The 16,317-nt window shown below is 38.1% G+C and overlaps 1 protein-coding gene across 1 annotated transcript in view; it reads right to left on the bottom strand.

Annotated features, from left to right (window-relative positions):
• Positions 1 to 15,367, bottom strand: part of PSTPIP2 (proline-serine-threonine phosphatase interacting protein 2) — a 535,836-nt gene extending 520,469 nt beyond the window's left edge. Inside the window, exon 1 of the mRNA XM_053701065.1 lies at positions 15,203 to 15,367. Coding sequence (XP_053557040.1) covers positions 15,203 to 15,235 — 33 coding nt within the window. The 5' untranslated portion in view covers positions 15,236 to 15,367. The remainder of the gene's footprint in view (positions 1 to 15,202) is intronic.
• Positions 15,368 to 16,317: the final 950 nt, after the last annotated feature.

Here is a 16,317-nt window from a genome sequence, read left to right on the forward strand (position 1 = left end):
CCTTTTATTGTAATTTAACTCTGAAAGTTGTGTGCTATCCAGTTCACCCGAGTTTCTATAAAGCAATGGGAGCGGCCATGTTGAAACCTAGGTTTCACTTTTCTTTTCTGCTAAGGACAGTTAGGGACAGACAATAGCTGAATGGAATATACCACCTCTTTGTGTAGCATTATAACTAAACTGCTGGTTCACAATTTAATTTTAGGATTCTGTAAATCATAACAATCATATTGCCAGGATCTGCTCACATATATCTTGACACATTTGTAGTGAAAATTGGATTTTCGCTTTCAGAAACGAAAATTAATATCTTAATGATTGCATCAGCAACATTTAAAGAAAATTAAAAATTACTGACGAAATTAATCAGTTTTTATTTCCTTTAAATTAAAATTTAAAGGCTTAATACTTACCTTAACACACTCAGGAGAGCGAGCTAACCAGATCCTTTTCTTGCCAGGTCCCTCGCAGCGCTAACAGGAGGCTTTCGGCACCCAGGACTTGCAGAACAGCTAAGCTTCCTGTTAGTGCAGCCAGAGACCTGGCAAGAATAGAATCGGGTTAACGCTCACTCCAGAACTTGTTAGGTTTAAGGGACACAAAACCCACATTTTTTCTTTTGTGATTCAGATCGAGCAGCAATTTTAAGCAACTTTCTAATTTACTTCTATTACTTACTTACTTCTATTACCAATTTTTCTTCGTTCTCTTGCTATCTTTATTTGATAAAGCAGGACTGTTAGCATAGGAGCCAGCCCATTTTTGGCTCAGCATCTGGGTAGCGCCTGCTGATTGGTGGGTAAATGTAGCCACCAATCATCAAGCACTACCCAGGTGCTAAACCAAAAATGGGACAGGTCTTATGCTTACATTCTTGCTTTTTCAAATAAAGATACCAAAAGAATGAAGACAATTTGATAAAAGGAGTAAATTAGAAAGTTTGGGTTTTGTGTTCCTTTTAAAGTGAATGTAAACTTTCATGAATTAGTGCCCGGTTCTTAAAAATACTATTAAAAACAGGGGTACTTTCATTCATGAAACTTTACATTGCAGTATTTTTTTACAAATACTTACCTTTCTCTTCAGTAACGCAGGAACGGCAATCCCCCGCCCGCTTCTCATGCTGTACTTACACAGTAATGACGAAACCGGCTTCCTCCAATCACTGCGTAGCACGAGATGGACGCTCTATGGGGGAAGCCATGATTGGAGGAAGCCGGTTTCATAATTGGTGACGTAAGTACAGAGGAGTTGCGGGCAGGGGATAGCCGATCCGGCTTTGCTGAAAAGAAAGGTAAGTATTTGTAAAAATATGGTGCAATGTAAAGTTTCATGAATGAAAGTACCCCTGATTTTAATAGTATTTTTAAAAAACGGGTACTAATTCATGAAAGTTTGCATTCACTTTAAGTATGGAGCTACAGATGAACTTTCCCCCTGTAGCTTTGAAACATTTACAATAATTTAACAAAAACTAACGTAAATGTTTAACAAAAAAAACTAATAGTGCAGGGAACGAGTATTCAGGGAAATGAATTTCGTTTGAATATTCGGATCGAAAACTTTTATCCGAAATGACATTTTCTTCCCTACACATAAATGGCACCTGCACAAGATATCTGGATTCAAACAATTAGAAGCAGATTGTGACAGGAATCTAAAGACCAATCACTTAAAGGGCCATTATAGTGAAAACAAGTAACAGTTGAGTATGTATCTTTTACCCCTATGAGCCTTTCAATTGCATGTGTTAAAGAGAGATAAATATCAAAATGTAAATGTGCGTGCGAGCATTTAATGTTAAATAGAAGCACTTTTGCAATATATTTCCTTAAAGGGACAGTCAAGTCCAAAAAAAACTTTCATGATTTAAATAGGGCATGCAATTTTAAACAACTTCCCAATTTACTTTTATCACCAATTTTGCTTTGTTCTCTTGGTATTCTTAGTTGAAAGCTAAAACTAGGAGGTTCATATGCTAATTTCTTAGACCTTGAAGACTGCCTCAAATCTGAATGCATTTTGACCACTAGAGGGCATTAGTTCACATGTTTCATATAGATAACATTGAGCTCATGCACGTAAAGTGACCTAGGACTGAGCACTGATTGGCTAAACTGCATGTCTGTCAAAAGAACTGAAATAAGGGGGCAGACAGCAGAAGCTTAGATACAAGATAATTACAGAGGTAAAAACATAATTTATGTAAGAACTTACCTGATAAATTAATTTCTTTCATATTAGCAAGAGTCCATGAGCTAGTGACGTATGGGATATACATTCCTACCAGGAGGGGCAAAGTTTCCCAAACCTCAAAATGCCTATAAATACACCCCTCACCACACCCACAAATCAGTTTAACGCATAGCCAAGAAGTGGGGTGATAAGAAAAAAGTGCGAAAGCATAAAAAATAAGGAATTGGAATAATTGTGCTTTATACAAAAAAATCATAACCACCACAAAAAGGGTGGGCCTCATGGACTCTTGCTAATATGAAAGAAATGAATTTATCAGGTAAGTTCTTACATAAATTATGTTTTCTTTCATGTAATTAGCAAGAGTCCATGAGCTAGTGACTTATGGGATAATGACTACCCAAGATGTGGATCTTCCACACAAGAGTCACTAGAGAGGGAGGGATAAAATAAAGACAGCCAATTCCGCTGAAAATAATCCACACCCAAAATAAAGTTTAAATCTTATAATGAAAAAAAAATGAAATTATAAGCAGAAGAATCAAACTGAAACAGCTGCCTGAAGTACTTTTCTACCAAAAACTGCTTCAGAAGAAGAAAACACATCAAAATGGTAGAATTTAGTAAAAGTATGCAAAGAAGACCAAGTTGCTGCTTTGCAAATCTGATCAACCGAAGCTTCATTCCTAAACGCCCAGGAAGTAGAAACTGACCTAGTAGAATGAGCTGTAATCCTTTGAGGCGGAGTTTTACCCGACTCGACATAAGCATGATGAATTAAAGATTTCAACCAGGATGCCAAAGAAATGGCAGAGGCCTTCTGACCTTTCCTAGAACCGGAAAAGATAACAAATAGACTAGAAGTCTTTCGGAAATTCTTAATAGCTTCAACATAATATTTCAAAGCTCTAACTACATCCAAAGAATGCAATGATCTCTCCTTAGAATTCTTAGGATTAGGACACAATGAAGGAACCACAATTTCTCTACTAATGTTGTTAGAATTCACAACCTTAGGTAAAAATTTAAAAGAAGTTCGCAACATCGCCTTATCCTGATGAAAAATCAGAAAAGGAGACTCACAAGAAAGAGCAGATAATTCAGAAACTCTTCCAGCAGAAGAGATGGCCAAAAGAAACAAAACTTTCCAAGAAAGTAATTTAATGTCCAATGAATGCATAGGTTCAAATGGAGGAGCTTGAAGAGCCCCCAGAACCAAATTCAAACTCCAAGGAGGAGAAATTGACTTAATGACAGGTTTTATACGAACCAAAGCTTGTACAAAACAATGAATATCAGGAAGATTAGCAATCTTTCTGTGAAAAAGAACAGAAAGAGCAGAGATTTGTCCTTTCAAGGAACTTGCAGAAAAACCTTTATCCAAACCATCCTGAAGAAACTGTAAAACTCTCTGAATTCTAAAAGAATGCCAGGAAAAATGATGAGAAAGACACCAAGAAATATAAGTCTTCCAGACTCGATAATATATCTTCCTAGATACAGATTTACGAGCCTGTAACATAGTATTAATCACAGAGTCAGAGAAACCTCTTTGACTAAGAATCAAGCGTTCAATCTCCAAAAAGGACCTTGCAACAGAAGGTCTGGTCTTAACGGAAGAGTCCACGGTTGGCAAGAGGCCATCCGGACAAGATCCGCATACCAAAACCTGTGAGGCCATGCTGGAGCCACCAGCAGAACAAACGAGCATTCCTTCAGAATCTTGGAGATTACTCTTGGAAGAAGAACTAGAGGCGGAAAGATATAGGCAGGATGATACTTCCAAGGAAGTGACAATGCATCCACTGCTTCCGCTTGAGGATCCCTGGATCTGGACAGATACCTGGGAAGTTTCTTGTTTAGATGAGAAGCCATCAGATCTATTTCTGGAAGTCCCCACATTTGAACAATCTGAAGAAATACCTCTGGGTGAAGAGACCATTCGCCCGGATGTAACGTTTGGCGACTGAGATAATCCGCTTCCCAATTGTCTATACCTGGGATATGAACCGCAGAAACTAGACAGGAGCTGGATTCCGCCCATACCAGTATTCGAGATACTTCTTTCATAGCCAGAGGACTGTGAGTCCCTCCTTGATGATTGATGTATGCCACAGTTGTGACATTGTCTGTCTGAAAACAAATGAACGATTCTCTCTTTAGAAGAGGCCATGACTGAAGAGCTCTGAAAATTGCATGGAGTTCCAAAATATTGATTGGTAATCTCACCTCCTGAGATTCCCAAACCCCTTGTGCTGTCAGAGACCCCCAAACAGCTCCCCAACCTGTCAGACTTGCATCTGTTGAAATTACAGTCCAGGTCGGAAGAACAAAAGAAGCCCCCTGAACTAAACGATGGTGATCTGTCCACCACGTCAGAGAGTGTCGTACAATTCGGTTTTAAAGATATTAATTGAGATATCTTTGTGTAATCCCTGCACCACTGGTTCAGCATACAGAGCTGAAGAGGTCGCATGTGAAAACGAGCAAAGGGGATCGCGTCCGATGCAGCAGTCATAAGACCTAGAATTTCCATGCATAAGGCTCCCGAAGGGAATGATTGTGATTGAAGGTTTCGACAAGCTGAGATCAATTTTAGACATCTCTTTTCTGTCAGAGACAGAGTCATGGACGCTGAATCTATCTGGAAACCTAAAAAGGTTACCCTTGTCTGAGGAATCAATGAACTTTTCAGTAAATTGATCCTCCAACCATGATCTTGAAGAAACAACACAAGTCGATTCGTATGAGATTCTGCTAAATGTGAAGACTGAGCAAGTACCAAGATATCGTCCAAAGTAAGGAAATACCACAATACCCTGTTCTCTGATTACAGACAGAAGGGCACCGAGAACCTTTGTAAAAATTCTTGGAGCTGTTGCTAGGCCAAACGGCAGAGCCACAAACTGGTAATGCTTGTCTAGGAAAGAGAATCTCAGAAACTGATAGTGATCTGGATGAATCGGAATATGCAGATATGCATCCTGTAAATCTATTGTGGACATATAATGCCCTTGCTGAACAAAAGGCAGAATAGTCCTTATAGTTACCATTTTGAATGTTGGTATCACATGACGATTCAATATTTTTAGATCCAGAACTGGTCTGAAGGAATTCTCCTTCTTTGGTAAAATGAAGAGATTTGAATAAAACCCCAGCCCCTGTTCCAGAACTGGAACTGGCATAATTACTCCAGCCAACTCTAGATCTGAAACACATTTCAGAAATGCTTGAGCCTTCGCTGGATTTACTGGGACACGGGAAAGAAAAAATCTCTTTGCAGGAGGCCTTATCTTGAAGCCAATTCTGTACCCTTCTGAAACAATGTTTTGAATCCAAAGATTGTGAATTGAATTGATCCAAATTTCTTTGAAAAATCGTAATCTGCCCCCTACCAGCTGGGCTGGAATGAGGGCCGCACCTTCATGTGGACTTGGGAGCTGGCTTTGGTTTTCTAAAAGGCTAGGATTTATTCCAGACTGGAGATGGTTTCCAAACTGATACCGCTCCTGTGGGTGAAGGATCAGGCTTTTGTTCCTTATTGTGACGAAAGGAACGAAAACGATTATTAGACCTAAATTTACCTATAGATTTTTTATCCTGTGGTAGAAAAGTTCCTTTCCCTCCAGTAACAGTTGAGATAATAGAATCCAACTGAGAACCAAATAATTTATTACCCTGGAAAGAAAGGGAAAGCAAAGTTGACTTAGAAGACATATCAGCATTCCAAGTTTTAAGCCATAAAGCTCTTCTAGCTAAAATAGCTAGAGACATATACCTGACATCAACTCTAATGATATCAAAGATGGCATCACAAATAAAGTTATTAGCATGTTGAAGAAGATTAACAATGCTATGATAATTATGATCTGTTACTTGTTGCGCTAAAGCTTCTAACCAAAAAGTTGAAGCTGCAGCAACATCCGCTAAAGATATAGCAGGTCTAAGAAGATTACCTGAACATAAGTAAGCTTTTCTTAGAAAGGATTCAATCTTCCTATCTAAAGGATTCTTAAAGGAAGTACTATCTGCCGTAGGAATAGTAGTACGTTTAGCAAGAGTAGAGACAGCCCCATCAACTTTAGGGATTTTGTCCCAAAATTCTAATCTGTCAGATGGCACAGGATATAATTGCTTAAAACGTTTAGAAGGAGTAAAAGAATTACCCAAATTATTCCATTCCCTGGAAATTACTTCAGAAATAGCATCAGGGACAGGAAAAACTTCTGGAATAACTACAGGAGATTTAAAAACCTTATTTAAACGTTTAGATTTAGTATCAAGAGGACCAGAATCCTCTATTTCTAAAGCAATTAAGACTTCTTTAAGTAAAGAACGAATAAATTCCATTTTAAATAAATATGAAGATTTATCAGCATCAACCTCTGAGACAGAATCCTCTGAACCAGAGGAACCATTATCAGAATCAGAATGATGATGTTCATTTAAAAATTCATCTGAAAAATGAGAAGTTTTAAAAGACCTTTTACGTTTACTAGAAGGAGGAATAACAGACATAGCCTTCTTAATGGATTTAGAAACAAAATCTCTTATGTTAACAGGAACACTCTGAGTATTAGATGTTGACGGAACAGCAACAGGTAATGTAACATTACTAAAGGAAATATTATCTGCATTAACAAGTTTGTCATGACATTCATTACAAACAACAGCTGGAGGAACAGATACCACAAGTTTATAGCAGATACACTTAACTTTGGTAGATCCAGCACCAGGCAGCGTTTTTCCAGAAGTATCTTCTGACTCAGTGTCAATCTGGGACATCTTGCAATATGTAATAGAAAAAACAACATATAAAGCAAAATTGATCAAATTCCTTAAATGACAGTTTCAGGAATGGGAAAAAATGCCAGTGAACAAGCTTCTAGCAACCAGAAGCAATAAATAATGAGACTTAAATAATGTGGAGACAATAGTGACGCCCATATTTTTTAGCGCCAAAAAAGACGCCCACATTATTTGGCGCCTAAATGCTTTTGGCGCCAAAAATGACGCCACATCCGGAACGCCGACACTTTTGACGCAAAAAACGTCAAAAATGACGCAACTTCCGGTGACACGTATGACGCCGGAAACAGAAAAAAAATTTTGCGCCAAAAAAGTCAGCGCCAAGAATGACGCAATAAAATGAAGCATTTTCAGCCCCCGCGAGCCTAACAGCCCACAGGAAAAAAAGTCAAATTTTAAGGTAAGAAAAAAAATTGATTTATTCATATGCATTATCCCAAATATGAAACTGACTGTCTGAAATAAGGAACGTTGAACATTCTGAGTCAAGGCAAATAAATGTTTGAATACATATATTTAGAACTTTATATAAAAGTGCCCAACCATAGCTTAGAGTGTCACAGAAAATAAGACTTACTTACCCCAGGACACTCATCTACATGTAGTAGAAAGCCAAAACCAGTACTGAAACGAGAATCAGTAGAGGTAATGGTATATATAAGAGTATATCGTCGATCTGAAAAGGGAGGTAAGAGATGAATCTCTACGACCGATAACAGAGAACCTATGAAATAGACCCCGTAGAAGGAGATCATTGAATTCAAATAGGCAATACTCTCCTCACATCCCTCTGACATTCACTGCACGCTGAGAGGAAAACCGGGCTCCAACCTGCTGCGGAGCGCATATCAACGTAGAATCTAGCACAAACTTACTTCACCACCTCCATAGGAGGCAAAGTTTGTAAAACTGATTTGTGGGTGTGGTGAGGGGTGTATTTATAGGCATTTTGAGGTTTGGGAAACTTTGCCCCTCCTGGTAGGAATGTATATCCCATACGTCACTAGCTAATTACATGAAAGAAAAGTATATTAATATAACTGTGTTGGTTGTGCAAAACTGGGGAACGGGTAATAAAGGGATTATCTTTCTTTTTAAACAACAAAAATTCTGGTGTTGACTGTCCCTTTAAGCAAAAATACTAATAGTAACAGTTACTGTTTTTTAGCAGCATATGCACATACGTTTATTTTCTAGCAGACAAGTCCCTCTCTTAAAAAAATATATGGATTTTGTCTGTATAGTCAGGTGATTAGGTAACAACTTGCAAGAAAAAAATTATTTTATTTCTGTATTGTACAATGGGGCCTCTAATCTATATTAAAAACCCCAAAAGCCTATACAGGCCCCTATTTCACATGTGGCTACTCTTGATGACAATTTAGTAAGGTGATCACAGTAACAGCAGTGGTCACTTGGTATTTTTCAAAATTATTTACTAAAATCTACTCAAAAATGATATATAACATAATTTATGTAAGAACTTACCTGATAAATTAATTTCTTTCATATTAGCAAGAGTCCATGAGCTAGTGACGTATGGGATATACATTCCTACCAGGAGGGGCAAAGTTTCCCAAACCTCAAAATGCCTATAAATACACCCCTCACCACACCCACAATTCAGTTTAACGAATAGCCAAGAAGTGGGGTGATAAAAAAGTGCGAAAGCATATCAAATAAGGAATTGGAATAATTGTGCTTTATACAAAATCATAACCACCACAAAAAAAGGGCGGGCCTCATGGACTCTTGCTAATATGAAAGAAATGAATTTATCAGGTAAGTTCTTACATAAATTATGTTTTCTTTCATGTAATTAGCAAGAGTCCATGAGCTAGTGACGTATGGGATAATGACTACCCAAGATGTGGATCTTTCCACACAAGAGTCACTAGAGAGGGAGGGATAAAATAAAGACAGCCAATTCCTGCTGAAAATAATCCACACCCAAAATAAAGTTTAACGAAAAACATAAGCAGAAGATTCAAACTGAAACCGCTGCCTGAAGTACTTTTCTACCAAAAACTGCTTCAGAAGAAGAAAATACATCAAAATGGTAGAATTTAGTAAAAGTATGCAAAGAGGACCAAGTTGCTGCTTTGCAGATCTGGTCAACCGAAGCTTCATTCCTAAACGCCCAGGAAGTAGAAACTGACCTAGTAGAATGAGCTGTAATTCTCTGAGGCGGAGTTTTACCCGACTCAACATAGGCAAGATGAATTAAAGATTTCAACCAAGATGCCAAAGAAATGGCAGAAGCTTTCTGGCCTTTTCTAGAACCGGAAAAGATAACAAATAGACTAGAAGTCTTACGAAAAGATTTCGTAGCTTCAACATAATATTTCAAAGCTCTAACAACATCCAAAGAATGCAACGATTTCTCCTTAGAATTCTTAGGATTAGGACATAATGAAGGAACCACAATTTCTCTACTAATGTTGTTGGAATTCACAACTTTAGGTAAAAATTCAAAAGAAGTTCGCAACACCGCCTTATCCTGATGAAAAATCAGAAAAGGAGACTCACAAGAAAGAGCAGATAATTCAGAAACTCTTCTGGCAGAAGAGATGGCCAAAAGGAACAAAACTTTCCAAGAAAGTAATTTAATGTCCAATGAATGCATAGGTTCAAACGGAGGAGCTTGAAGAGCTCCCAGAACCAAATTCAAACTCCAAGGAGGAGAAATTGACTTAATGACAGGTTTTATACGAACCAAAGCTTGTACAAAACAATGAATATCAGGAAGAATAGCAATCTTTCTGTGAAAAAGAACAGAAAGAGCAGAGATTTGTCCTTTCAAAGAACTTGCGGACAAACCCTTATCTAAACCATCCTGAAGAAACTGTAAAATTCTCGGTATTCTAAAAGAATGCCAGGAAAAATGATGAGAAAGACACCAAGAAATATAAGTCTTCCAGACTCTATAATATATCTCTCGAGATACAGATTTACGAGCCTGTAACATAGTATTAATCACAGAGTCAGAGAAACCTCTTTGACCAAGAATCAAGCGTTCAATCTCCATACCTTTAAATTTAAGGATTTCAGATCCTGATGGAAAAAAGGACCTTGTGACAGAAGGTCTGGTCTTAACGGAAGAGTCCACGGTTGGCAAGAGGCCATCCGGACAAGATCCGCATACCAAAACCTGTGAGGCCATGCCGGAGCTACCAGCAGAACAAACGAGCATTCCTTCAGAATCTTGGAGATTACTCTTGGAAGAAGAACTAGAGGCGGAAAGATATAGGCAGGATGATACTTCCAAGGAAGTGATAATGCATCCACTGCCTCCGCCTGAGGATCCCGGGATCTGGACAGATACCTGGGAAGTTTTTTGTTTAGATGGGACGCCATCAGATCTATTTCTGGAAATTCCCACATTTGAACAATCTGAAGAAAAACCTCTGGGTGAAGAGACCATTCGCCCGGATGCAACGTTTGGCGACTGAGATAATCCGCTTTCCAATTGTCCATACCTGGGATATGAACCGCAGAGATTAGACAGGAGCTGGATTCCGCCCAAACCAAAATTCGAGATACTTCTTTCATAGCCAGAGGACTGTGAGTCCCTCCTTGATGATTGATGTATGCCACAGTTGTGACATTGTCTATCTGAAAACAAATGAACAACTCTCTCTTCAGAAGAGGCCAAAACTGAAGAGCTCTGAAAATTGCACGGAGTTCCAAAATATTGATCGGTAATCTCACCTCCTGAGATTCCCAAACTCCTTGTGCCGTCAGAGATCCCCACACAGCTCCCCAACCTGTGAGACTTGCATCTGTTGAAATTACAGTCCAGGTCGGAAGCACAAAAGAAGCCCCCTGAATTAAACGATGGTGATCTGTCCACCATGTTAGAGAGTGTCGAACAATCGGTTTTAAAGATATTAATTGAGATATCTTCGTGTAATCCTTGCACCATTGCTTCAGCATACAGAGCTGAAGAGGTCGCATGTGAAAACGAGCAAAGGGGATCGCGTCCGATGCAGCAGTCATAAGACCTAGAATTTCCATGCATAAGGCTACCGAAGGGAATGATTGAAACTGAAGGTTTCGACAAGCTGCAATCAACTTTAGACGTCTCTTGTCTGTTAAAGACAGAGTCATGGACACTGAATCCATCTGGAAACCCAGAAAGGTTACCCTTGTCTGAGGAATCAAAGAACTTTTTGGTAAATTGATCCTCCAACCATGATCTTGAAGAAACAACACAAGTCGATTCGTATGAGATTCTGCTAAATGTAAAGACTGAGCAAGTACCAAGATATCGTCCAAATAAGGAAATACCACAATACCCTGTTCTCTGATTACAGACAGCAGGGCACCGAGAACCTTTGTAAAAATTCTTGGAGCTGTAGCTAGGCCAAACGGCAGAGCCACAAATTGGTAATGCTTGTCCAGAAACGAGAATCTCAGGAACTGATAATGATCTGGATGAATCGGAATATGCAGATATGCATCCTGTAAATCTATTGTGGACATATAATTCCCTTGCTGAACAAAAGGTAAGATAGTCCTTACAGTTACCATCTTGAAGGTTGGTATCCTTACATAACGATTCAATATTTTTAGATCCAGAACTGGTCTGAAAGAATTCTCCTTCTTTGGTACAATGAAGAGATTTGAATAAAACCCCATCCCCTGTTCCGGAACTGGAACTGGCATAATTACTCCAGTCAACTTTAGATCTGAAACACATTTCAGAAATGCTTGAGCTTTTACTGGATTTACTGGGACACGGGAAAGAAAAAATCTCTTTGCAGGAGGTCTCAACTTGAAACCAATTCTGTACCCTTCTGAAACAATGCTCTGAATCCAAAGATTGTGAACAGAATTGATCCAAATTTCCTTGAAAAAACGTAACCTGCCCCCTACCAGCTGAGCTGGAATGAGGGCCGCACCTTCATGTGGACTTAGAAGCAGGCTTTGCCTTTCTAGCTGGCTTGGATTTATTCCAGACTGGAGATGGTCTCCAAACTGAAACTGCTCCTGAGGATGAAGGATCAGGCTTTTGTTCTTTGTTGAAACGAAAGGAACGAAAACGATTATTAGCCCTGTTTTTACCTTTAGATTTTTTATCCTGTGGTAAAAAAGTTCCTTTCCCACCAGTAACAGTTGAAATAATGGAATCCAACTGAGAACCAAATAATTTGTTACCCTGGAAAGAAATGGAAAGTAAAGTTGATTTAGAAGCCATATCAGCATTCCAAGTTTTAAGCCATAAAGCTCTTCTAGCTAAAATAGCTAGAGACATAAACCTGACATCAACTCTGATAATATCAAAAATGGCATCACAGATAAAATTATTAGCATGCTGAAGAAGAATAATAATATCATGAGAATCACGATGTGTTACTTGTTGCGCTAAAGTTTCCAACCAAAAAGTTGAAGCTGCAGCAACATCAGCCAAAGATATAGCAGGTCTAAGAAGATTACCTGAACACAGATAAGCTTTTCTTAGAAAGGATTCAATTTTCCTATCTAGAGGATCCTTAAACGAAGTACCATCTGACGTAGGAATAGTAGTACGTTTAGCAAGGGTAGAAATAGCCCCATCAACTTTAGGGATCTTGTCCCAAAATTCTAATCTGTCAGACGGCACAGGATATAATTGCTTAAAACGTTTAGAAGGAGTAAATGAAGTACCCAAATTATCCCATTCTTTGGAAATTACTGCAGAAATAGCATTAGGAACAGGAAAAACTTCTGGAATAACCACAGGAGCTTTAAATACCTTATCTAAACGTTTAGAATTAGTATCAAGAGGACCAGAATCCTCTATTTCTAAAGCAATTAGTACTTCTTTAAGTAAAGAACGAATAAATTCCATTTTAAATAAATATGAAGATTTATCAGCATCAACCTCTGAGACAGAATCCTCTGAACCAGAGGAATCATCAGAATCAGAATGATGATGTTCATTTAAAAATTCATCTGTAGGGAGAGAAGTTTTAAAAGATTTTTTACGTTTACTAGAAGGAGAAATAACAGACATAGCCTTCTTTATGGATTCAGAAACAAAATCTCTTATATTATCAGGAACATTCTGCACCTTAGATGTTGAAGGAACTGCAACAGGCAATGGTACTTTACTAAAGGAAATATTATCTGCTTTAACAAGTTTGTCATGACAATCAATACAAACAACAGCTGGAGGAATAGCTACCAAAAGTTTACAGCAGATACACTTAGCTTTGGTAGATTCAGCACTTGACAGCGATTTTCCTGTAGTATCTTCTGACTCAGATGCAACGTGAGACATCTTGCAATATGTAAGAGAAAAAACAACATATATATAAAGCAAAATTGATCAAATTCCTTAAATGACAGTTTCAGGAATGGGAAAAAATGCCAAAGAACAAGCTTCTAGCAACCAGAAGCAATAAAAAATGAGACTTAAATAATGTGGAGACAAAAGTGACGCCCATATTTTTTCGCGCCAAATAAGACGCCCACATTATTTGGCGCCTAAATGCTTTCTGGCGCCAAAAATGACGCCACGTCCGGAACGCCGACATTTTTGGCGCAAAATAACGTCAAAAAAATGACGCAACTTCCGGCGACACGTATGACGCCGGAAACGGAAATAGAATTTTTGCGCCAAAAAAGTCCGCGCCAAGAATGACGCAATAAAATGAAGCATTTTCAGCCCCCGCAAGCCTAACAGCCCACAGGGAAAAGTCAAATTTTAAGGTAGAAAAAATGTTAAATTAAAATGCATTATCCCAAATATGAAACTGACTGTCTGAAAATAAGGAAAGTTGAACATTCTGAGTCAAGGCAAATAAATGTTTGAATACATATATTTAGAACTTTATAAACAAAGTGCCCAACCATAGCTAGGAGTGTCACAGAAAATAAGACTTACTTACCCCAGGACACTCATCTACATATAGCAGATAGCCAAACCAGTACTGAAACGAGAATCAGCAGAGGTAATGGTATATATAAGAGTATATCGTCGATCTGAAAAGGGAGGTAAGAGATGAATCTCTACGACCGATAACAGAGAACCTATGAAATAGACCCCGTAGAAGGAGATCACTGCATTCAAATAGGCAATACTCTCCTCACATCCCTCTGACATTCACTGCACGCTGAGAGGAAAACCGGGCTCCAATTTGCTGCGGAGCGCATATCAACGTAGAATCTAGCACAAACTTACTTCACCACCTCCATAGGAGGCAAAGTTTGTAAAACTGAATTGTGTGTGTGGTGAGGGGTGTATTTATAGGCATTTTGAGGTTTGGGAAACTTTGCCCCTCCTGGTAGGAATGTATATCCCATACGTCACTAGCTCATGGACTCTTGCTAATTACATGAAAGAAATATATATTATAGTTTTTTTGCCACAGCTATCTCACATGCCATTAATTATAAATATAATAACGGTATATTGTAAATTTGCTGGGCCTGCTGAAAAAACAACAATATAAAGTTTGTGTGGGTAACTCACTGAAGTTTGACTTACAATTACAATATCATTTAAATGTAGCAAAAAAACTCAAAATGACTCAGCACTTAGCAGCAACAGGGTTAAACACATAGGTAAAGCACTGCAGATAATTGCTGGTCCCAAGAGAAAACCTTGAAGGGAATAAGCACATAATTATATACAAGTAATAGAACAATAATAAAATGTTCTAACCTAGAGCATTTTAATTTTTGCACTTCCATATCCCTTTAAGGAAATGAATTATTTCCTTGAAGGTTTGTTTGTTTTAGGACCATATACCATTTTAGTAGCTGAGTTTAAAGTTTTAACAGTGTTTGTTCTGCATCACACTGCAAATTGTAACATTAATCACACTGCAGGAGATTATTACAGATATCTGGTTCCAACCAATCAATAATAAATATTATAGCATCAGGATCTGTATATTTCTGCATTCACTAAACCATAAAGCTAATCACACTGTCAGGATAAGGACATAAATGTCATGTGGATCCACCTGCACATTGGAATGTGGCTTCAGCCAATCATAATACTAATAATCATAGACCAATTTCTACCTTGATTCATCCAATCATAATAAATATCACAATACCAGGATCTGTACATGGCTATGAGTATTCAATCATACAGATTACAGGGCACACACTGAGCACAAGAGGTGCCACTTATGGATATTCAGCCTGACACTGAGAAAATCACATAATCTACACATTTCCAATGACTGAATTTATTACTCACCCAGAAGTTTTCTTTGAAATAAATCCCTCGCATGACTTCTTCCTGAGACAGGAGACCTATAGCCAGCTCACTGCAGAGGAGGAAATGAGAATGAGCAAAGACCAGTGTGTGCTTCAAAGTGTTGCATATAATGACATTTTTAGTTCCTCAAAACTTCTTCCCTCTTCTGTAAGTCCTGCCCTACTGGGTCATGCAGCAAAGCCAGAAGAGCAAGATCAAAGTTCTGACTCAGCTGTGCTGAAAGATCTGCTCATAAGCACTGGCATCAAGGCGACACCTGCTGGACACTATTGGAATAGCCAGATCCGTGCAGCAAATCAGACTTGGTTTGAAAAACAGGTTGTTTTTTTTTTATTATTATTATTATTATTATTGTTGTTGTTAATAATAATAATAATTTGAATAATAGCACAATAATACACGATTACTGTGACATAGCGTAAAATACAATCACAGATGCACACAAATAATGCTTATTATTGCATTTTTTTCTTTATTGTACCAGAATCCTCAAAGGAATGTTGGCAATGCGAGGCCGGTGGATTCTTTCACCACCCAGCCATTTTCGGAATCCACCAGGATGCAGCGAAGGCAAACGGAGCATTACAAAAAAAAATAACCGTCCGCAATAAGTAATAAAAAAAAAAACCTAACCGTCCACAATAAGTAATAAAAAAACCTAACCGTCCACATTAAGTATTTTTTTAAAAAAACGAACCGCCCGTACGAACTATTAAGAAAAAAATAAACTAACCCCCCCCCCCCCGCACAAAGTATTATGAAAAAAAAATACCCAATAAAATTATTAACCCCTAAATCTGCCAACCACAACATCGCAAACTACCTAATACATCTATTAACCCCTAATTCGCCAACCCCCCACAATGCATTAAACCTAATTTACCTATTAACTCCTAAACCGCCAACCCCCACAACGCAAAAAATTATTTAATGACTAAGCCCCCTAACCTAACACCCCTTAAATTAACCCCTTAATTACATAAAAAATACTACATTACAATTAAAATAATAAAAAAAAAAACATACATTACATTAATCTAAAATTACAGAAAATAAAAAAGGCTAACATTACAAAAAATAATAAACAACACTAT

This window comes from Bombina bombina, chromosome 2, assembly GCF_027579735.1.
Source record: "Bombina bombina isolate aBomBom1 chromosome 2, aBomBom1.pri, whole genome shotgun sequence".
NCBI lineage: Eukaryota > Metazoa > Chordata > Amphibia > Anura > Bombinatoridae > Bombina > Bombina bombina.